The sequence below is a fragment of the Lissotriton helveticus genome, chromosome 4_1 (genome assembly GCF_964261635.1).
Source record: "Lissotriton helveticus chromosome 4_1, aLisHel1.1, whole genome shotgun sequence".
NCBI classification, from domain to species: Eukaryota; Metazoa; Chordata; class Amphibia; order Caudata; family Salamandridae; genus Lissotriton; species Lissotriton helveticus.
Genome location: NC_136063.1, coordinates 687,793,329 through 687,817,096, shown reverse-complemented (window position 1 = coordinate 687,817,096; position 23,768 = coordinate 687,793,329). Strand labels below are relative to the sequence as shown.

At 41.8% G+C, this 23,768-nt stretch overlaps 1 protein-coding gene across 1 annotated transcript in view; it reads left to right on the top strand.

Annotated features, from left to right (window-relative positions):
- SNTG1 (syntrophin gamma 1) overlaps positions 1–23,768 on the top strand; it is a 1,650,669-nt gene that overhangs the window by 1,257,055 nt on the left and 369,846 nt on the right. Inside the window, exon 15 of the mRNA XM_078686185.1 lies at positions 9,811–9,903. Coding sequence (XP_078542311.1) covers positions 9,811–9,903 — 93 coding nt within the window. The remainder of the gene's footprint in view (positions 1–9,810; positions 9,904–23,768) is intronic.

Genomic DNA, 23,768 nt, shown 5'->3' with positions numbered 1-23,768 from the left:
TGTGGCTTCCTTAGTTGGTTATGCCCTCTGTCCTTTCCCAAACAAACTTTGAAAACGTTCATCTCAACAGCATGATTGCCGCGTATCCCTGATACCGGTCACCCCACCGTACTCATCGTGCTGAGTGTGCAAAGATAAATCCGTTCTGGCTGCCCCTTGAGACCTGCCAGTTTTTGAAGGCGGGTAAAATGTTTGGTATGCTAGGTTGCCTGAGGCTGCCAGCAATGACTCTGCGCTGCCAGAGAGAGAAATATGGGGCCTCATTTATGAGGCCTTGCGCCAGTTTTGCGCATCCGATGCGTCACTTTTTGTGACGCATCGGCGGCGTAAAACTTGCCTCACTGGCGCACTATTTACAAAGTGACGCATCTAAGCAGATGCGTCACTTTGTAAACCCCTGCGCTACATTATACCTGCGTCAGGTAGAATCTATGCAGGGGGGGCATTCCCCCGCAAAAAGCCTCGTAATAGTGACGCAGTGAAATCTATGAAATTTCACTGCGTCATTTTTAGGACACTGTTGCGTCAAAATCTTGCGCCTGCCTCACAGCAGGCGTAAGACTGACGCAGGCCCTTTCACATGGGGCTTTCCCCATGTGAAAGGACGCATTGCTGGAGTTGCGTCACTTTTGTGACACATTCCAGCAATGCGTGACTTTTGCGCTTACAGATACGTCAGAAATACTGACGTATCTGTAACTCCTTGCGACATGATGTGTCATACTGTAAATATGACGCATCAATCATGTCGCAAGGAGGCGCAATGAAAAGTGACGCATCGCTGCTTTCACGCAGTGATGCGTCATTTCTCATAAATGAGGCCCATGCTGTGCAGTGGTGAGCATGAGTTTTCCACACTGCACTTTCCTTGTTCAAGTCCTCGTTCTCAGTGCCGTTTCACTTCAGCTTACTTACAAGGGCACACGTTTTATTAATTCAAAATACATTTAAGAAATTTTCACCAAAGACCTTGAAAGCTACATGAACAAAATCACTGTCATATAGGAGCTTTGCTCACGTTTTGAATTTTGCAATAGTTGAGCTTTTGCTTCCGGATCACCACAGAGGCGTAACCAGGCCTTTAAGTGGGCTGGGTCCTGCCGGTGCTCAGCCTCGCAATTCTAAAAAGCAGGTGCTGAGAGAGGGACCTATCGGGCTCTCCGTTTTTGCCGTCACCCTCAGAGTTAAAAACACATTCTAACTCTGCAGTAGTACAACTCTTCATTGACTTTGAGGTAACCTCAGAGAAACTCATTATAGTACTTTCACAGTCTCATCATGTCAGAACGGAAGCATTTTCAATATTATATACAGTTAAGCCATAGGTGTTGCTTATTTATCTTATGTAAATCACAACAATTGACAAGGCCAATAATCCTATATTGTTGTTGGTGTAATGTTACTTGTTGTATTATATGTCTGGATGCAATGACAGAAGAAGCAAAATACCAATGCTAAGCAAAGATTTTTAGCTTAGGTTTTTTAAACCATGCTCACAATGATATCGACCATGCCCCTTTGAGAGACCCCCAGTTTTCTTAATCCCACTTAAAGCCCTGGGCGTAACACAGACTATAGTGCTTTGCATCCCCCGCACGGGGCGGCCTCTGATTTAAACTGAATCCTTTGAATTCCTTTGAAACATTACTCTCAGGGCAGGGACCTGCATTACATTCTGCATGGACCCCATCATTTTGTGTTACACCACTAGTGGATACCCTGGTTTTGTCAATATTGGTTACATTGGTGACTATAAGGGGGCCACCCAGTATCTTTATCACCTCAGTACCAATGCACAGCCTCGCTTATCAAGTGCCTTCATCCAGAATTCACTTTTAAGGTTTCTCCATCAGCATTTTAAATTAAGCCTGTGGCTAGTGCTGCTTGTCTCATGCAGGGGCGTAACGCAGGACTCTGCAACCTCGGTCCGCCCTTCAGGGTTCCCCGGCCCCATTCACTCTAAAACCTTCTTATATCAGTGAGATATGGAAGAATATGGTGCCCTCATCACATCTTGCAGTGGGATTCAATCATTTGCATTATGCCGCCAGTCTAATGGTTTCTGTGTGTCATGGGAGGACTCTTCCACTCTGCTTGTTTGTTTAACTTTCTAACATTCTCCATGTTTTTGCCCTTTAACTCTATATGTAAAAGCCCTTATGAGGTGCTCCATATATGTTTGTGATGCTTCAACATTAACTTTTCACTATGACTCTGATCAACAGAGGTATGCCTTCAAAGTATACTTCCACTTTATACTCCCACACATAGTAAATAGAAGTTACTGCCCCATAACAAGTAAAAAGGGAGCATGACTGTCATGACAGGATATATTTTAGTAGTTATCACTTCTTTTTACCTATTTATAATATTCATTATATAGAGTCTGCTTCCAAGCTTTAGATCCTGTCTGCTAGGGTTAGAGAATCCAAATTTATTTCATACCTTATAGGTGCACGCCTGGAGAGTAAAGAAAACGTTCAAACTGGTTCTGGTGCTTTGACAGGTCTGTTAGGGCCTGTCAATAAAAAAAGTTACCCCTGTGACGCAGGCACAAAGTGTTAGTGCTCTACTACACATCTATGACGCTGTCCATGGGCTCCTCCTTTCATTCGGCTCTGAGAGTTGTCTTGAAACCATAAAGATCCCTGTCACTGCATCTACTATTTTTATAACTTTAAATATACATTTGATCAGTTAGAGCCTGTTCACACCTCAACTTTGAACAGTAAGTTCAGGAATGTGATATAATAAAATTTGCATTATAACTTTGATACGTTTCATGGCATCAACAGAATAATGTGAGTGTATATCCTAAGTTAGCCTGTAATTGAACTGTGATCCAGACTCGCGTTGCATTAACAAGGTAAACATTGACAAAAATAATCAACCAACGATACCTAAGCACTTTGTTTGCTTACAAGTGCTCGCAACATCGCCATTTTATATGTGACAGTCTTTGTGAAGTTTGCTGCAAGGGCAAAGGTAAGCATGCAAATACTGGTTGTTTCAACAGAGCAAAATCAGTAGAATCATTTATATGTAGTACTTTGTTTTAACATGTAGATACTACACCTGCCTCCCAAGATCCATGCCAGACAACTGTGGTGGCAAACTCCATCCAATCATGTTATACAATATCTTAAATATATACTCGAATGGGTACCAGTCTACTTTGTTGGAGACCAATGTTAGTGTTTTAGTCAGATATAATGGTTATAATTTTTTGTGCTGGATGCACTCAGTGCCAAGATCTCTGTGATGTCATTCTCATGCCTATTAACATAACATTGTCCAGCTTGCTTCATATGTGGTCTCACATGTCATTTAATTGACTGAGTACAGCCATGATATCATCCAAGTATCACAAGTGCATCTCTAAATCCTTTGCACATTAAATGGTGATCACATATGTAGTTTCGGCTAAACTGCACTCCTCTTGGAGCTTAGAGAAGCATATCATTCTTACACACGCCTGTAACCAAAGGAATACTCGCTTTGTACAAATGCACAGAATATAATGATGCACTGTTGATGCTAATGGCAATGCTATCCAATGGTTATAATGTGAAAAGCAAATAAAAGATTCTGTAAAGTGCAAAACACATTGCACTCCAAAGGGATAAGGCTCAAAGTATAAGGATGAAAGGATCAAACATATGCGGTTTCCTGGTTAGCACAAAGGTACAGAAAAAAGATTGAAGCCTTGTAAAGATGGAGTCAAGCAGTGTAAGAAATTTCTTAAGGAAACCTCACACTGGAGAGCCCTCATTAGAAAATGTATTTAGTTGTACAAATGAACTGAGATGACCCGAACAAATCAAATACGTCCAAAAAATAGGAGTCAAGAGGGAAGTAAAAGACTAGGTCGCCCTCCACTCAGTAAAGCTACCACAACGAAAAGACCTAGTCCTTTAGGCAGTATTTCTTCTAGACCTGTGAACACACCCGGATTGTCGGAATAATCATTCCGGATACACCTCTAACTATAGAGATTGTTGCTGTGTCCCAGTCTATTGCCATGAAAAAAAAATAGCCATTCTCTGATCAGTATATTACAAAACAACACAGGACATACATTCACTAGAAGGACAACATTTGAAAAAAATGGTGAAATAGCTAGATGTCACCTCACGGGCGCACCACCAATGGGACCCCTGGTTGGTACTGTGCAAACAAGATACAGCCCTAAGCAGAGTGCGAGTCGATAGGTAGTATTCGCAACTCTCCTTTTTATGTATATGTGTGTACTGTTTGCAACAAGAGAATGCGAGTAAAAGTTTTTTGTATCTTGTTTGCACAGTATCTTTTTCGTGTTATATGTTGAATGTTGTCAGTCCTTGTCACATATAAGTTGTATGTACACTGCACCATTCACTGTCTCTTTTCCTTTGGGTCTTGGACATGTTTACGTTAAGCTAGGTGTCACCAATGATGAGAACAGGGCCATCCTGGTGAGTACCAACCAGGGGTCCCATTGGTGGTGCGCCCGTGAGGTGACATCTAGCTATTTCACCATTTTTTTCAAATGTTGTCCTTCTAGTGAATGTATGTCCTGTGTTGTTTTGTAATATACTGATCAGAGAATGGCTATTTTTTTATCATGGCAATAGACTGGGACACAGCAACAATCTCTATAGTTAGAGGTGTATCCGGAATGATTATTCCGACAATCCGGGTGTGTTCACAGGTCTAGAAGAAATACTGCCTAAAGGACTAGGTCTTTTCGTTGTGGTACCTAACAAATCAAAAACAAAATGAAACGTTATAGTTTATATTCGAATCAGATTAGAAAGAACAACACAAAGTAGATTGCATATTGTTTCTGTAAATCAATCGATATGATTCAAATACATCTCAGGTGTTTAACATTTACTGGAGTAAGTAAGGAGGAAAAAGCCATGGCTAGATTGACAGTCAGTAAAAACAGAAGTGTTCATTAGAATAATGTTTTCCTCTGACTTTAAGGTCATTATTCTGGAATAATGAAATGTCAGTCAAAGGAACTGATATGAATTAAAACTTTATATGGTATCAAGTACCCTATTAGTAATGCAAAATGCATGCATTTGCTTTCGATTTCAGGTAGCTGCATGGATTTCTATATCATATGGTTGCACCAAGCAAATGTTTCAATGGATGCCAATCTGATGGCTTCCAAATCAACTGTCAAGCAAACATCTGTTACGAGAGAGGTTAATTAGACAAACACATTTCAAACATAAACATCAATATGGAAGGTTCAGCTGGATCATCACTGCTTAAAGTTATTAAATAAATACACACAAGTTTAGTACATTTCTTGATAACATCTGCCACTTTCTAGGAAGCCTCATTACCACACCATTCAGTGAAGATTATATTTTGGGGTACATTTAACACAATTATCGTTAAAGGGATAGGAGAAAATCCATCACAGTGAATTGGCACTGACGGCAGATAGAAGAGAAATATATTAAAGTAATCTATTCCATGATCTGAGTCATATCTGAACATATAGCTCAAGTCATTATCACAGGAAGCTGTGACTCAGTATTAACAAACTGAGTTCTGATATAAATGTGCTAATGTGCATTTTATAGACCCTACCTGGTGCTTTCTTATCCAGAATGACATCTCAGAGCCACAGGTGCTTCCTTGACCTGTATTTATTTTCAACATTAACTTAAGAGCAAAACCTCACGATTTGTTCCAAGAAATCTTTGTTCACTTTGTCATTATGCTCCAAATGCTTAAATGCCTTGGGTTGCTCCTCTGCTTTGGTGGGGGAGTGTTACCCCACTGCTTTTAAGAAGTGGGAAACAGAAACCTAAAATGATAATAACTTTGAGTTATTATCATTTTAGGCTGCTTCCTGCTACTTTGCGGGTGTGTGAGTGGGCGGATCAGCTCTGCTCTCTGAGCAGGGCCGGGTGGGGGGGTTTGCCCACTCAAGTGTGCAAAGGCTGTTTGGTTGGCCCTCTCAGTCCGCCCAAACCAGTCATGCACACTTTCCTTGTTATCGATATAGGCTGCATTGCAGCCTGCATGGAGAACAAGCCCAGGCCCCCATTCCCTGGTTGAACGTCAAACCAGGAGGCTCAAAACCACTCACAATGCTGCATTGCAGCATTGTGATTGGTCATGGGAGCCTGGAAGCTCACCAATTACAACGTTAGTGGGGCCTGCTTCCTGTTCCTTGATGTGCTCGTGGATATCAGGAGCAGAGACGCGGGACTCGGCCATCGGCGAGGTAAGTTTATCTGTCATTTAAAAAACATATAATTTATGCGCTACCCACCTCCCCCCGCAACTCCTCTTTACTCGATCCCACCGCGTCTGCCCTGCCACCCGCGAGCAATGCCGGCCTCCCCTGCGCTGGGATTGAATGATTTCTAGTTGCCAGTGCTGACTAAGAGTTGGTTTGACTCATATCCAATGAAACACCACAGAATCTTGGACTTAGCAGACACAGTCTGGAGATTGAATGATTTCTAGTTGCCAGTGCTGACCAAAAGTTGGTTTGACTAATATCCAATGAAATACAACAGAATCTTGGACTTAGCAGACACATTTTGTCAGCTGGCCATCTTACCTGCATTCACCTTTAGTTTATCTCGACTTTGCCCCCCAGCATCCAGCTTCAAACTCAGCTATGTGGCTTCGCCTCCTGGCACGACCCTTACAAGTCCAAACACTTTCAGAAGTGGAGGTAGATATTTTTGCTGGTTTTCTAACAAGCCCCTTTCAATAATATTCAACTCTTTTCTTGTTGTTGAGTTCAGGTGGTCAATATTTTTCAATCACAGCCTTTGTACAAATCTCCTTAATACTTGAATCCTCTTTATTTTTTACATTTTCCAATTTCAATTTTTTTCTGTTTCACCACCTACTCCAAATATTCCATCATAAAATATTTTTGCATCTTTAAATTGCAATTCTTGAGTTGAGATCTTCATGTTATCACTTGCATTTAGTGGTACTTGTTGCCACATTGTAGAAAACGTCTTTATACAACATCCATACTGGAACTTTTACCATAATGTTTCAAGAATGTATTACTTAAGACAGAAAATAGCTTGTATGTTCGAAGCAAAGAGGGGTCAAGCTGGGCCAATCACTAGTTATTTGTCTCTCTAGAACATCTGTTAAAACCATTAACCTTTAGTAAGAGAACACCCTGAGGTAGACTTAAAAGTGCATTTTTAATCTATACCAAAAATGTGGCCCATCCTCCAATGAGGCAAGTGCATCTGTGTACGATAGGTGATTCCCGTGAGTTTCTTATTTGAACAATATATCCCTTTATCTCAGTGAAAGTGTTGTTGTGCAGTTTTCAAGACCTCACCTTTAGCAATCTAATTTAACTCCTAAAGTTGCCTCACTCTAATCTATGCTTATTCTCTAGATAGTTTCCCCTTAGTTATGGTGCTTGTATTAAGTCTACAACCCATCTTTGGTCATTCAAATCTATGGGATTACAGCAAATGTTTGAACTAATGTGTTTGTCTTTTAAAATAGTGACCTACAGATTGGCATGAACAGAGGCAGCTGACTTTGGTCACCCTGGTGGTTAAACAAGTATTTGCAATGCAATAGGTCTTGCATTTACGCAAGACCAATTGCATTTCAAATGGTAGGCATCACAGACAATGGGAGGGAGTGCGGGCGGTGGGGAGAAGGCACAGACAAAGGGAAGGAGTGCAGGAGAGGGGGTTGGGGCTGTGGGTGAAGGCACAGACAGCGGGGGATAAAGCATGGACAACGGGAGGGCAGGCGAGGGGGAGAAGGTATGACAACGGGAGGTAGGAGGAGTAAAGAAGGCACCAAATCACGTTGTGCCTGCAGTAGGAGAACCTCATCGAAGAAAATAGTGCTCACAGTAAGACGTACCATGTAACAACTGAAGTAAAGGGGCCAGTCGCCATGGGAGGTGACTAATGAGGAGACTGCAGTACTAAGAAGGGACTAACAAGCCTATTGACAAATCAGAAGCCAGCCTTTAGGACGGACAATGACACAAAACAATGGCAAATATGGGTTGAGAGTGGGCAGGGCTTCTATTTCCTACTCCTCTACAATAAGTCTCGCAGAGCAGCGCATGCGCGCTGGCTCTAGACTCGACCTAAAAATGGAACAGAGGGAGAGTACATGTATACATTTTGATTAATTAGCAAAAGGTGATGCTTCCTGACACTGGAAGACAAAGCAAAGAACAGTGTGACAGAGTCTGTATTACACTAAGGGCCTAAGGAGTGCACGGACACTTTGTTATAGCAGACATTTGTGTGGCCCCTTCTGTAATATTGAACGCACTGGTGCTATATGTGTGCTAGAACAATTTCAGGAGGGACATTCCCTCATTTGCATGGGGGTATGGCCATATGCATAAGATGAATCACTTTTCCACTATGCCAGCACTGAATTCCAGATATGTGTACAGGGTTAAAGAGGCAGTGAGGATATGCACTGCTTGTGTACCACACCGAAGTGGCCCACAGCCATTGTGTTCTCCCAAGGGTGCACCTTGAAAGTGGAAAGGATATCCCCAGAACAATTCTGTGCAGGCAGGTGCAATCACTCACTGCAACTGCCCCACCTACAGGTGAATTTCTGCCTCACCTTTTAAATAAAGGCAGTGTTGCCACCTGCACAATGAAAGTGGAACCGGTAGCTTCAAACAAAAGATTTGTCTTCCACTAATGCGCTGTTCCCAGTGTAGAGGTAGGTTCATGTCTGCTCTGCAAACAGTACATTTCATCAAATATTTTAGGGAAATTATCTTCCCACTAAAGAATTGTGTTGTTAATAATGTTCAAGGGTCTTATAACTCTTACCAGATTTGTTCAAGACATTAGTGTCAAGGGCATACATTTTTAAATTCCTCTAAACCCTGTTATGTTACAGACGTGCCATATGCATGGTTAGTGGACATACCTTAACTTATTATATAAACATAAACAGAAGACACCGAAAATAAACATTTATGCTGCTCTTAAGGCCCCCACACTGCCTTCCAGTGCTGCTTAAAACAACAACCAAGAGAAAGGAACGTTAATGCCAGGCTAAACAAAAATATTGGCCCCAATGATTTACATTTTTTGTAGGTGCAGCTATGGGACTTTGAGCTTATGACCCACATTTAGATGTAATACCCCTAATTGGTGAGAACTCACTTAGATAATAAAAAATAGGATGATAGAGTTCTTCATTTGCTATAAGCCAAAGATAAGTACTCTGGTATGCATTACATTCAAGAAAATCACTGTATTACTTATCTGTGTATTGACGCAGAGACAGAGAGGGACCAATTGCTTGCAAGTCATCATTGATCCTCCCAGACTACCCAAGCAGGTACCCTCTAAATAAGAGCGCAAGAAGCCCTAGTCTGGATGTAGCCTTCTTCTGCTTCATATGTGAGGTGCACCTTAAAGCCTGTGGCACAGCAAGTCAAGGACCCACCAAAGGGCATGCTCCTCCTATATGGGGAGAATAAAATATATAGCAGAGAAGGGGGCGAATGGTAAAACATAATTCAGTACAAACTGCTAAATTGTTTGTTTCCAAAGCATTCCATGCACAAAGGTAATCCTTATTTAATTCAAAAACTTAATAAAAAGTGTTCATAAAGTCCTCTATTTGATTAGTTTATCAATTTTAAAAATTGCTGTGAAAGTAATTATAATCAAAAAGCATGCGTGACTGTTTTGCTTTTCATGAAATGGGATAAGATTAATATCTACTAATATACCTCAAGATTACAATAATGTATTCACTGTATCCTTTGTGATGTACTAATGTACGTATGTTATGTTTTATCTAATTTTCCAGTGTAAAACGTATGCCTGCGTGATGGACAGTCACCTCATGGGTCTCACGATTGATTTTAGCATGGGATTTGTTTGCTTCGATGCTGCAACAAAGGTATTGCTCAGAATAGTAATAAAAAGGCTTTAGAAATTGTACCTCTGAATGTAATATGTTTCAATGAATTGACATTTTCTGATCAACAAATATGTTTCCAAAAGTGTTCATTAAATAATTGTCATTAGCTTCATTTGCAAAATAGCAATTAGCACCAGAGCTCTTGCCCGGCAATGGAAAACATGAAATACATATTAATAAGATGACCTTACAAAATGCAGATTTGTACATTAACAGTTGATTGAAAGTTAGAGAATACACCTTGATTATGTATGTGTCAGAAAATAAAAGAAATAACTAAATTACAATTTTTATATTTTGTTTTTACCATAATGTTATTATTTTTTAGAGCTGTAAACAATATTTGTTACTAATGAGCAACTTAATGATATCCTCTCTGTCAATATAGGAGGGATGAAAAGATCAGTCCAAATACTGAGAAATCTCATAGGTAATAACACAACAGTGACATATTGTGAGAAAGTTGATCATTAGTTGGGTGGATGGTAATAATGACACTATTCTTGATATGTCCAGTAAATGTTTCAGTAATTTAAACATGAACCCAAACCTTGGTAGCTGCGGCACAAAACAGACGGGTTTAACTTAAGAAATGCGAATTCTATTTAGGAGCTCTTCATCACGGGTGACAGTTGGAAGCTGAGGTAAATGGACTTCTAGAGGCATTAGGCAGGCTAAAGGTAAATTTTTAAAACCACCATTGGTAAAATATTTGTTACAAATTAAATATTAGTAATGAGCTGGATGTGTAATAATTATTGGACCCAGAATTACATTATTTTACCAGGTTCCTAGAAGATCACCTTTTTAACTTTAATGAAGTATGCCAATGGTTTCCAGTGGAACAGCTCACCCTACTACACTGAAAATAGCTTTTAGAGCATTGTCATGGTATGGACATGTTCACCTTTAAACTTTTACATGTCCTGCTTTTAAATATGATGCACCCTGCCTTATGAGCATTTAAGGCCTATTTAGGGGTGATTTATTAAAATGTAAAAGGAAATGCATGCCTATAAAAATAAATTATTGTGAAAAATCATATTTGCAGTTTAAACTTGCAGAGATAAGTTACTGGTGGCATGCATTCAGTCTTGTTTTGCATTGTCACCTCGGTGATGGAACAATATATACTGTGGTCCACCAGTGACATTTAACTTACAGGCTTCGGGTACATTTTGTACCGTATACTGGAAATGTATATGTAATTTTATATGCCAATTAGTTAGACACCAATTCCACATATTTTTAGGGGTCAGAGCACCTTCACTGGCCACTGAACTGAAGTGTCCCAGTGTGTAGAGTACCAAAAGCAGCTGAAAAACCTAGCAGAAAGTGGACTTAACACTTGCAAAAAGAGCCATTTTTCTACTCACACAAATTTATATTTTACATTTTCCGTCCCATTGGAGTGTTGAGAAAAGATACTGGAGGAGAAGAAGAACACCTTTGTAAAGAACAATTAGGGAAGAGAAAATATGGTAAAATACAAAATAACAATGGGATGAGACCTTCCAGATTATTGGAACCATGCAAAATGAATTTGGCACTGAAAATCAATAAAATAGGTTCAAGGAAGAGCAATATTTACAAGTATAGACATTTGAGGGCGAATTACAGTGTCGCACAAGCAACAGAGTGATCATAAGGCTTCAGGAGAATTAAACGTATGTCAACAAAATAAATTAATAAAGTTAGAACACTGAAAGTGGTTGGTCTAACTTTATCATAGAGGGGTGTATCTCACTCTGTCCAGTATAATTGATTGACACACTCTAAAGAGCATGGGATAACGTTGCTGCATTGAGTCCAGAATTAGACTGATACGTGGCGTGTGAATATACAGTGTTCAATGCAAGGGTAATCTCACTATAACGATTATGGCCTTTGACTGTAGTCGGTTAGTGTTTTCTTGTTTGCTGAAAAAAGTGGCGCAAAGCAATTAGAACATAGTCAGATCTATATACCTGTGACAGTGAGGTTTGATAAGGGAGTGAGTCTAAAAAGCTAATTTCAAATAGAAAATGAAGAGAAGCACAAGATGTGGTGTATTAATTAAAGACAGAGGCCTCTTTCCTCTCATCCCTGCCACTAAAACTAAGAGAGTCTTTGATTCTGGACACTGTCCTCTGTGTCGGAATTTTTTAACTGTAGAAACGTACCATACATTAGGCTTTCTAGTTCTATTTCAAATTACAGGCTATCGCCTTCCTCTATCGGTCACTTTCATGCTCGTTTTAATCTGGGCTGAAGTGGGCCCCTCTTCATGCTCTATGCATAACAGTTGTTTTATATGCTTATGCCCCAACAAAAGTGTTCACTGTAGAGCTCGCCTGCTCTCTGGGCCTGCACTATGTAAATAATAAAATGGAGTCAGACTGTTCGTTGAACCTTTAGCTTTTGCTTACAGCGAAGAATGTAAAAGCTTTGCCACGGTTGAATGCTGTTGGAGGCTACTTTCACAAATGACTTGGTTAATATGGCGTAGGTCAAGCACGCACTGCCCTTATTAACGAAAACTAAAAAGAGTGTCTGCGGTGAGAGCGGAGTGAGGTAATCCAGTTAATTGATCATTATCAGTGATAGTGGAAAGGTAAAATTAAGGAGCATGCCCTCCCTGGGTCTGATGTTAACTGTTCAAAGGGAGCTAGTTGGCACACATGGAAGTATCTGCACTGGATGGTATATAAAATGTTGTCCCCTGACGAAGAATAGAAGGTGTTATCTTTCCACAGGAAATCTGGTGGTGTGGTTTGCTGCAGTTACGCGCTTGTTCTTTAGAGCCAAGGTACCACTAAACCAGGGTAAAATCTGCTAAACTGACCGTAGCTTTTAATGCTTTTTTTTAGTTCAAGTAGAATTTTATTAGGAGAAACAAAGTTGATATTACAAAGAGCAAAATGAAATACAACATCATCAAAAAGGATAATAAACTAGGGTTTCACAATAAATATCATAAGATAAAGAATGCAGGGGAGGAAAAAGAAAAAGGAAGGAAAATAAAAAGGAAATGAGGCTAAGAGATTAAAGTGTACACTCAAAGAGGCTATGTAACATGGGAAACAATACAAAAATGTGCGGGAAGTTAAATGCTAAAGAAAGAGAAGGAACAAAAGGTTATTCAGGGGGGTTTTGAAACTTCTTGCTGAAATGGGGGTAAGTGAGCGGAGCGTTTTGCACAAACATCTAGATCAAGGGTGACAGGAAGCCATAACGCATGTCTTTTCGGGGCCAAAGTAATGGGATAAACGAATGCAGTGTCCAGTCTGTGATTATAACATACATTGAACCACCAGGCTTTGAAAGTAATACTCTCGGAATTTTTCCAGTTAACAGTTATCTGTTGAAACGCAACAGCTAATAACAAATCGATAATATGAACATTTGTTTCAACTTCAGTCCAGGAAGGGGAAAGTGAACTAAGGAAAATGTCAGTGAGAGAGAAGGGGATAGAAGTCTGGAAGATAGAATTGAGTTGATCCCATACTTTAGTCCAAAATGCGTGCGTGAGAGGACATAGAAAAAGCATATGAAAAAGTGTGGCATTGGGGGCGGAGCAAGACCAGCAGAGGTCTGGAACCACAGGGAATCTTTTGTGAAGGAGAGATGGCGTGTAAAGGAGTCGATTGTAAAGGAAGAAAAGTGTTTGTGTGAGAGAAGCAGCTCTGGACGATTTGCGAATCTTAATCCATATTTTATCCCATAAGGAGGTGGACCAAGATACGGCAAGGTCAGATTCCCACTGCTCCTCCACCGTTGTTTTAGGCCGAGGTGAAGGAGGGTTGTGGAAGGAATGATAAATGGAAGACGCTGAAGAATTGGAGCGTAGTTGGAAGTGTAGAGAAGAAATTGGATTAGGAGAGATCGGAGGTGAAGGAGAATGAGAGAGGGAATCATAGACAGATATAACTGCAGCCTTGAGTAAGATGTATTTGTGGACAAAGGAGGAAGGGAGAGAGAAGAGCCGACTTAGAACCTGAAAAGGCATGAAGACAGATCCAGAAAAGAGTTGGGAGACCCAGATCAAACCTCGTTGCCTCCAAGTTTTCCAATAGAAAGGTTTCAGTTTGATAAGAATGCTATTATTATACCAAATCGTGGTGGTGAGAAGTTCAGTGATTGAGGAGGGAGGAGGTGGAGTAGAGGCTAAGAGTAGTTTCGCGGTGTATTTGTGAATTGGAGTGGACAAAAATTGGGGTTTGCGGGAAAAGGAGAGATACTCGGCAAAGGAAAAGGGAGAAAGAGAAAGGCGTTCAAGTTCAGCCCAGAGGGGGAGAGAATCAGTAGGATCTTTAAGCCAGATAGCTGCCTGTTTCAAAAGGAAGGCTCTATGATAGGCAGGAAAATTTGGGAAGTTAACCCCGCCTTCCGATTTAGGGAGACGTAATCTTGATAGAGACATGCGCGGTTTCTTACCAGACCATAAAAAGGAGGATAAGGTGGTATTGATTTTAGCAAAAAATTTGGCAGGGATGGAAACAGGAATATTAGAAATGGTATAAAGGACAATGGGGGATAGCATCATTTTAATGGTATCAAGGCGACCCCACCAGGAAAGATATAGGGGATGCCATCTAGAGGTGAGGTCAGATAACTTTTGAGTGCATTTAGTAAGACATAATGAGATAGTATCCGAGATAGAAGGAGTAATATGCAAACCGAGGTATTTTATATGGGTCGGGCTCCATTTGAAGTGAGACGCCGCAAAGTCAGGCTTGAAGGTGAATTTGGTGAGGGGTAGAATTTCGCATTTGTCGTTGTTCAGTTTATAGCCAGAAAGATGGGAATATACGTCGACTTCGGCGAGGAAAGCTGGGATAGATATCGATGGATTCGAAATGAAGAGTAGAATGTCGTCTGCATAGGCAGGTAACTTGATTTGCGAGTGAGAAAGAGGGAAACCGTGGATGTTTGGGTTTTGACGTAACTTGGATAAAAAGGGTTCTAGAGCAAGGTTAAAGAGAAAGGGGGAGAGAGGGCAGCCTTGCCTAACGCCTCTTCTAAGGCTAAAAAATTAGGAAATCAGACCATTGGCACAAACCGCTGCTCTAGGATTTGCATAAAGAAAGGAGATGAGGGAAATAAAATTAGGGCCAAACCCAAACCATTTTAATGCAGAGAAAAGGAATGGCCATTCTACCCTGTCGAATGCCTTCTCAGCATCCAGGGCGATTGCGGCTAGGGAATTACTAAAGCGTGATGATTTAGACAAAACATTAAAGAGGAGTCTGGTGTTGTCGGAAATGAAGCGACCCTTAACAAATCCTGATTGTTCAGGGCCAAGGAGATCTGGGAGAAAAGAATCCAATCTGATGGCTAAAGATTTGGCGTATATCTTGTAATCAATGTTGACAAGTGATATCGGTCTGTAATTCTTACAGTGTTGAGTGTCCTTCCCCTCCTTTGGTATAATGCAAATATAAGCGTCTGAAAAAGTGCCCGAGGAAGCACCACTGGTTTTGAAGGAATCAAGAAGAGAAAGTAATTTGGGCAGCAAAAGAGTGGCAAAGTGTTGATAAAATTCGACAGTGAAGCCATCTGGGCCGGGTGCTTTGTCTTTCTTAAGGGAATGAAGTGCTTTGTGTAATTCGCGAATGGTGAGGGGGGTTTCAAGAGAGGTGAGGTCTACAGGAAAGTTGGGAGGAGGTTGAATGCTAGTAAAAAAGGTAGAAAGAGAATGAGCAGAGGGTTGAGTGCCAGAAGAGTAAAGTGTAGAATAGAAGCGAGAAAATTCCTCCAGGATATCCGCATCTTTATGTTGGAGGATTAAATTAACATCAAAAACAGACTCAATATTCAATTTGTTTTGTTTAACTTTCAAATAGTTAGCAAGAACTTTCCCCGCCTTATTCTTCCCCCCATAAAATTTCGAGCTGGATTTCAATAAGTACAAGGATGCATCATCAGTAGACTGTTTGTTAAAGTTCATTTTCGTATTAACAAGAGCTGTTAAACTTTCCTGGGAGTGAGAGGTATAAAAGGCGTGTTCTAGAGCTTTGATCTGAGATAAAAGATCACTGGTACGTTTACGGGCAAGTTTACGTTTTGCAGCAACATGTCTGAGGATAAAGTCTCTAGCTGCAGCTTTGTAAGCGTCCCAGATTGTGTGAGTGGCTAAGGAGGGAGTGTCATTAATGACAAAAAATTCGGTAGTAAACTCAGTAAAGGAGGTAGTAAATTTGGGGTCAAGAAGGAGGGTATTGTTGAAACGCCATCTTTTGGGACCAGTGGATTTGGGTAGAATATCGATGTTAATTAGAACTGGGGCGTGATCGGAGAATACTATGGGGCCAATCTCAGCTTGGGTGAGGGATTGGGACAAATGGTGAGAGAGAAAGATATAGTCAATACGTGACTGGGAGTGGTGAACCGGGGAGTAGAATGTAAATTCTTTACTGGTTGGGTTACATATTCGCCAGGCATCAATCAGTTTATGTTGAGAAATGGCGTGCGTGAAGAGCTTATGGGATTTATTAGGAACAAAAAAAGATTTGGAATGCCTGTACAAAAAGGGATCCAATGGTAGGTTGCAATCGCCTGCTAAAATGAAATTGTCATCAATACATTCAGTAATACGAGAGGCAAACGCACTCCAGAAAATAGGATTCCCACCTGTGGGAGCATAAACATTGAGCAAGGAAAAAGGGACACCTTTAGAGGAAAGTTTAACAAATAACCATCTGCCATCAGGGTCAGATTCGGATTGCAGTACAGAATGAGAAAAGGACTTTCGAATTAACAAAACAACACCATTTCTTTTGCCATCACCAGGAGCTGAAAAGACCTTTCCCACCCAACCTCTTTGGAGCTTAGCAGCCTCGGTATCAGAAAGATGGGTTTCGTGCAGAAAGGCGACATCTACATTCAATTTAGCTAAATGGGAGAGGATCTTTTGCCTCTTAATAGGCGAATTTAAACCTTTAACGTTCCAAGAAACAATGCGTACTGACATCAAGAACAATTAAGAAGGGAGAGTGTAAACAGGAAACATAAGAAAGCCTCATAATATCCAAAAAAGGATAGATGCAAGAGAGAAAAATAAGAATGCTCGAAAAAGAAAAGAATAAAAGGAGCAAAGACAGGGAATAGCATGAAGAAAAAAACCAGTGTAAGATAATAAGGAAATCGTGATAGGAAGGCAATAGCAATCAGGGCAAGAGAAAAAACAGCAGAGGAAAAAAACCATAGGAAACAAAGAAGAGATACTATGAAGAGATGGCAAGGAAAGGGATGTAGAGTGAGTCGAAAAGGTAAACGATGTAAAATGGTAAGAAAATACAGAGAAAGAACGTGAGGGACAGTGTAATACCATATAAGTAAAAGAGCCATGAAGATAAAAGATAGGAAAAGATCAGTATAGAAAGGCAATAGAGAAGAAGAGCATTGAAGTAAAGAGAAGAGGTCATGCACAAGGTAAGAAGAAGAACAGGCAGTATGAATTGAAAAGAGAAGAGAAGGTAGGGGAAATTGTAGAATGTTGCAAGAGAGTAAGTAAAAATTTAAGATAAAGGGGAGAAAAGATGATGTAAAAGAAGATTGCAGAAAAGAATTGGAAAAAGAGAGAAACAGCTGAATAGCAGTAAGAGAATGAGATAGTAAAACCAAAAAGAAAATCAGGAACAAACTAAGAGAGAGTGGCACCAAAAGAGCCACCAATGACCAAAAAAAAATCAAGACGAGAACATGCAGAACGAAAGGGATCATGTCAACAATGGAAAAGGAAAATGCAGGGCGGTACTTACAAGGAGTGATGGGGAATGGATACGTTCAAAGGGCAGGACACAGAGGGGAAAATTTGGAGATGAGAGGAGGGAGGGAAGGCCAACCAACGGAGGACAGGTGACGGGGCCACAAGACGTCCAACCGGAGAGACGTGACGGAACACAGGGAAATAATCTGTGGAAGATAAGGAAAACAAGAAGATTAGAACCAGGCAAACGACAACAATTCCAGGTAAAAAACAGGATTAAACATTCGAAGAACATGTAATGAACCAGCACATGCGATGAACACTAAAGTTGTGCAGCAACTGAGGAACCTGTGGAAAGAAGAACAAAACAGTATATAGAAAACCAGGAACCATGAGTATCAAGGTAATCCAAAAAATATTAGGAACGAAAGTCAAGGTGGAAATGAAGAGGAAGAGCTAGAAAACTCCATGTCGGCAGATCCGCAAGAATTCAGAAAACTTCGAAGTCGAAGAGGATCCTCAAAAGTCATAGTCTTGTTGTTATGAGTGACTTTGAATAAGCAAGGATGAAAAAGTCCATATCTGGCTCCAATGGAACGTAGTTCCGCTCTCATATCAAGAAATGCTTTGCGACGTGAAGCAGTAGCTTTGGCGTAATCCTGGGCAAAGAATAAAGTGGAATCCGACCACTTAAGATGAGGTATCGCCTTAGCCGCTAATAGAACCTTCAGCAGATCTGTGTATTCAAGAAAATACATTATTACACCTCTAGGCTTCGTCGCAGGGGAGATAGTGGAAGGAGCTCGACCAAGTCTGTGTGCTCGTTGGATATTAAGAGAGGTACCCTCAGGAAGATGCAGAAGCTTGGGTAAGAAGGATTTAAAGAAGGCGATGGCATCAGTCCCCTCGCTACCTTCCTTCAGGCCGTAGAGGCGCAGGTTATTGCGCCTATTCCTATTTTCAAGGTCCTCCACTTGCTTCTGGAGTGACGAGATGCGTGTATCCATGTGGACCACCTTGGTGGCGGTTTCCTGGAGGGATGACACAGTTTTTTCTACCGTGGAAACCCTGGTATCCATGAGGGACCAGTTGTCAGTCAGTGTTTGCAACTTGGAATTTGTCTCCTCCATGAAGGGACGCAGTGCTCTTATTTCCTCAAGGAGAAGCTCCATGGAAATGGCTGTTGGTGACTTTGGTGGAGACGGAGGATTGTGTTTCAACCTCTTGGGAGTAGTTTTCGATCCTGGCGGAGGAGGAACATCCATTGTGAAAGATGCTTCGCAGGTGGAGGGGTCTGCAGAGGCTTCTAAGTGAGCCAATGCAGTAAAAAGTTTTGAATTCTTGATAACATTTAGTTTGGAGGTCTTGCCAGGACACTCCGCCATGAAAACACAGGTAGAAAGGGCCACCAGTAAAATATGAACCAAAGGAGCACTACAGGTGCTAGGAAGAACCAGCAAAGTCAATAGGAGGAGGAGTCAAGATAAAAATCCAAAAAAAAAAACCAGGTGAAATGAGGAAATTAGGATATGGAGAATGAGAAAAACCAGGTTTGTAATGAAATCGAAGCTGACGTAGCTTAAAGCCTAAAATGGCTGCCAAAGCTGAGGAGAAAACAGCAGTTCAGGTGAAAAGAGAAAAAAAACCGATTCCGAAAATAGAATGAAGTCACCTGTGGAGACTGTAACTGGTTATCTACACTTCCTGCTGGGTTGTGGCATTTCCAATAGTTCGCCGGTGTCAGGAGGCTGCAGCCGTCGCATGCTCGTACCTCAGACGAACGCCGTCTGAAAAAACAAAATGGCGGTCGCGGCTGAAGCAGAGCCGCGACCGTAGCAAAACAGGAGCTGCTAGGCGAAGCCGAGGGAGTCTGTAGTCGGCATGGAGCTCAAAGGAAGCACAAAGCGTTCCGGTGGCGGTTGCTGCTGAGCATGGTCGTGAAAGAGGGCTGGAACCGCCGCGAATCTCCGGTGTGGACGGAGCTCTACCCCGGGACCTCCATCCGTCTCGGGCGCTAAGCCACGCCCCAGCTCTTAATGCTTTAATGAAATCAGTCATAGACGCTTTGAAAACTCCATACATCCTTGTAAATGCTGGAAGTATACTAAGCCCTATGTACCACATGTTGGAGTCAGACCTGCTGGTCATTCCATGCATGTGTGGACAAATGCTACTCTATCTTGTGACAGAAAGTGATTCTAAACAGTATATGGAAGTAGTACCGTCAGCTGGTTGGCCCAGGCTACACCTGATCGTTTTGTCAGTCGTTTTCAGCACACAGTTGGGGGCCTCATTTATGAAAGGTTACGCATCGCTGCGTGAAAACAGCGATGCGCCACTTTTCATTGTGCACTCCTTGCTACATGCTGGATGCATCATATTTACAGTATGACACATCATGTTGCAAGGAGTTACAGATAAGTCAGTATTTCTGACGTATCTGTCGGTAGAAAAATGACGAGTGCAACTCCATCAATCGGTCATTTCACATGAGCAAGTCCCATTTCAAATGGGCCTGCGTCAGTTTTACACCTGCTGTAAGGCAGACATAACATATTGACGAATTTGCATCCTAGAAGTCATGCAGTGAAATCTCATCGATTTCACGGCATCACTTCTACAAGGCTTACTTGCGTCAAAACACCCACCTTGCATACATTATACCTGGCTCAGGTATGATGTGGCGCAGGACTTTACAAAGTGACGCATCTACCTAGATGCGTCTCTTTATATATATGACGCAACATGGAGCATTTTTTACCCTGCTGGTGCGTCACAAAAAATGAAGCACCGGTGGCGCAATAGTGACACAAGGGCTCATACATACGGCGCTGGGTGTGTTTCATCTCCAGGGCAGGGAGAGAACATATAGACATTCAATCTACACAACGTAGCTCTCTGAAAAATGGTTGTGTCAAGGCAAAAAAGTACTATGCGCCAAGGTCAGCTGCAGCCCACGCTCTTTCATTCGATATTGAATTATATTACGTTTATATGTGCGAACTGTTTGTGAAATATAGTTTCAGTTTGCAGGGACCAGTCTGTGCTGTCGATAACGATTATCTTTCTGTCAGTTACTAATTTACTTTTTTAGATTATGACGTTATTCAGGTTGCTTTTCTTCCTTAATCAATAGCTGCAAGGACCCGTGTTTTCAACTTTACTCTTATTTCCCAGAAAGCAGTGCGCATCTGTAGAAATGAAGATGGACTGTGAGGAGTCCCCACAGAGAGCCTTGGGTTGTATGTCGTTACAACACATTCCATTGCAACGCATGCCTTTACCACGCATGCGTTACAACGGAATGCTCTTTGTTCGCATAATCTTTTGCACGAAAATTCCTTTACCACGCATAGATTTACACCGATTTTCGTTGTAAATGTATGCATGTTAAAGGCATACTCCTGCTAAAGGTTATATCCCCCCCAATTCTTCTTATTTTTACCCCTGCCCTTAACCCTCAATCTTTTTATTAATTGAAAATTCCCCTTACCTCTTCACGTTGTCTCTGAGTCCTGTCCTTCATCTTCCCTTTTTGAGTTCGGACGTCGTAAAGAGGAAGCAGAAGTTCTTTCCGTTTCCTCTCTAACGACACTGATTGCCTCCACTTCACTTCAAATCAGGTTCCTTTTTTTTTGGAGGGTGTGGGGGGGGTGACCCCCCCCACCCCACTTTTTATTCACTCGCTTTTTATTTAATTTTTGGGGGGAGACCCCCCAAGCCCCCTTTTTCAAATTTTTGCCTTTACCACACATGCCTTTACTATGTATTTCTTAGTAAAGGTATGCGTGGTAAATGCTTTCGTGGTAACCACGCATGCCTTGTTCGGCATGTGTGGTAAAGGTTTACGTGGAAATGGCCGCGTTGTAGTGGCCGTTTCCCGGAGCCTTGTATCTGCGAGGCATTGTACATGGACGTCAATTAGAGCTTTAAAGAGATCGCAACAGTTACCCATTGTTTGTTCTCTGGTACCAATGACTGTGCTCCTGCTAACCCTGATCTCATTGGTCATGAAGGCAGTGAAGCAACAGATATTTGACAGGACTGTGAGACACCAATTTATTTCCTGTAGTTTTCCGCGCGTGTTTCCCTCCCCATTAGCAGCAGATAGGAGGCTATTTGAGGAACAGCGGAATGATAAATGTTCCAAACTTTGATGTACCCCGGTGTAAAAAAGCGTAAGCATGTCACTTCCGCTACTCGTTGGAACTTTCATGACTTCTCATCTGTGATATGAAGGGGAAAGGCAAGTTACCAGCAAATCCTGGCAAAGACAGTCTTCGACAGTCAGTCACCTTTCCTTGCCCCCCCCCCCCCCCCCCGGGAAATTGCAAGACTTTTAATCAAGCCACAGTTAGCTCACCTGCCGTGTTCCATAATGTCTATGTTTAAAAAATGCTTGCAGATTCCTGGAAACAATATTCTTGACAACTATAATGAGGGATGATTTTGTAATCATATGATTGGCGATGCCATAAACGCCTAGTATAAAATCCAAATTTAGGGACTTGGAAGATCCTATAAAAAAATGCACGAGTGCTTCTCTGCTTTTTCTATGCAACTTTTTCAACAGTGGCTTTTGAACATAATAATAATTAGCTGTGTATTTGCAAAAAACGGCTTAACTAAACATTATCCCCACAGCCCAAAAATCAATCTCATTAAAAATGTTCATTTTATCCCAAAACATCCTCATTGCAACCTAGAGGTGATTAAAGAGGACTAAAACAAAATAAAAAAAGAACAGAAACCTCCCCAAGCTAGTTCACATACACAGAGTCATATAAAACGAAATGTAACATTTAAAATTAAGATTATAAGAAGTTGTGTGAACCTAAAATGTGCATCTCTACTTATATTGTATTCTTAAAAATATGGGAAGCCGCTAAATGTGTACAGCTTTCCATAGTTTAAAATACTTGGGGGCCAACTTGATACTGTTGCTGCTAACTCAAGGGGCCACTGAGGGCGGGGGGGGAGGGCACTACTCCCCAGTTGTTCACCACGTCTACTGCTCTGACCCCACAAGACCAAAACTCAAAGATTCCCTGCTGGCATGGTCCAACTACACCCATCCACCCTGCATGGCCCGTCGAACACCCTGAACGGCCTGTCTCACGCCCTGCACAGCTCGTCCCACACCCTGCCACGTCCTGTCCAACGCCCTGCATGGCCTGTCCCACAACCTGCATGGGCCTTCCCACACCCTGCACGGCCTGTCCCACGTCCTGCACGCCCGTCACACACCCTGCCATGTCCCGTCCCACGCCCTGCATGGCCCGTCTAACACCCTGCAGTTGTCTTGTTTTATGCTGTGCGTCAGACGATATACCAGACTCAGGACACAGGTTGGTTTCTCAATACTTCTTTTATTTGGTTTCTCTGGATCTGGTCACATACACATCCGTCTCCATACCCGTCCTGGTCAATCTGCCGTCCTTCCTGTCCCTAGCCGGATGTGGTGTCCGGTGACCTGGTCACCTCCCTTATGACCCACAGGGTCCTAGTGTCCCTATGTCTTGTCGCCCTTGTTGCCCTATCTGTCGGCTCATGACAATGCCCTCCCTGGGTCTGATGCGAACTGTTCAATGGGAGCTAGTTGGCACACATGGAGGTATCTGCAGTGGATGGTATATAATCATTTTGTCACCTAACGAAGAAAAGAAGGTGTTATCTTTCCACAGGAAATTTGGTGGTGTGGTTTGCTGCAGTTACGAGCTTGTTCTTTAGAGCCAAGGTACCACTAAACCAGGGTAAAATCTGCTAAACTGACCGTAGCTCTTAATGCTTTAATGAAATCAGTCATAGACGCTTTGGAAACTCCATACATCCTTGTAAATCCTGGAAGTGTACTAAGCCGTATGTACCACATGTTGGAGTCAGACCTGCTGGTCATTCCATGCATGTGTGGACAAACGCTACTCTATCTTGTAACAGAAAGTGATTCTAAACAGGATATGGACATAGGACCGTCAGCTGGTTGGCCCAGGCTACACCTGATCGTGTTGTCAGTCGTTTTCAGCACACAGTTGGGGGCCTCATTCATGAAAGGTTACGCATCGCTGCGTGAAAACAGCGATGCGTCACTTTTCATTGCGCACTCCTTGCGACATGCTGGAAGCATCATATTTACAGTATGATGCATCATGTCGCA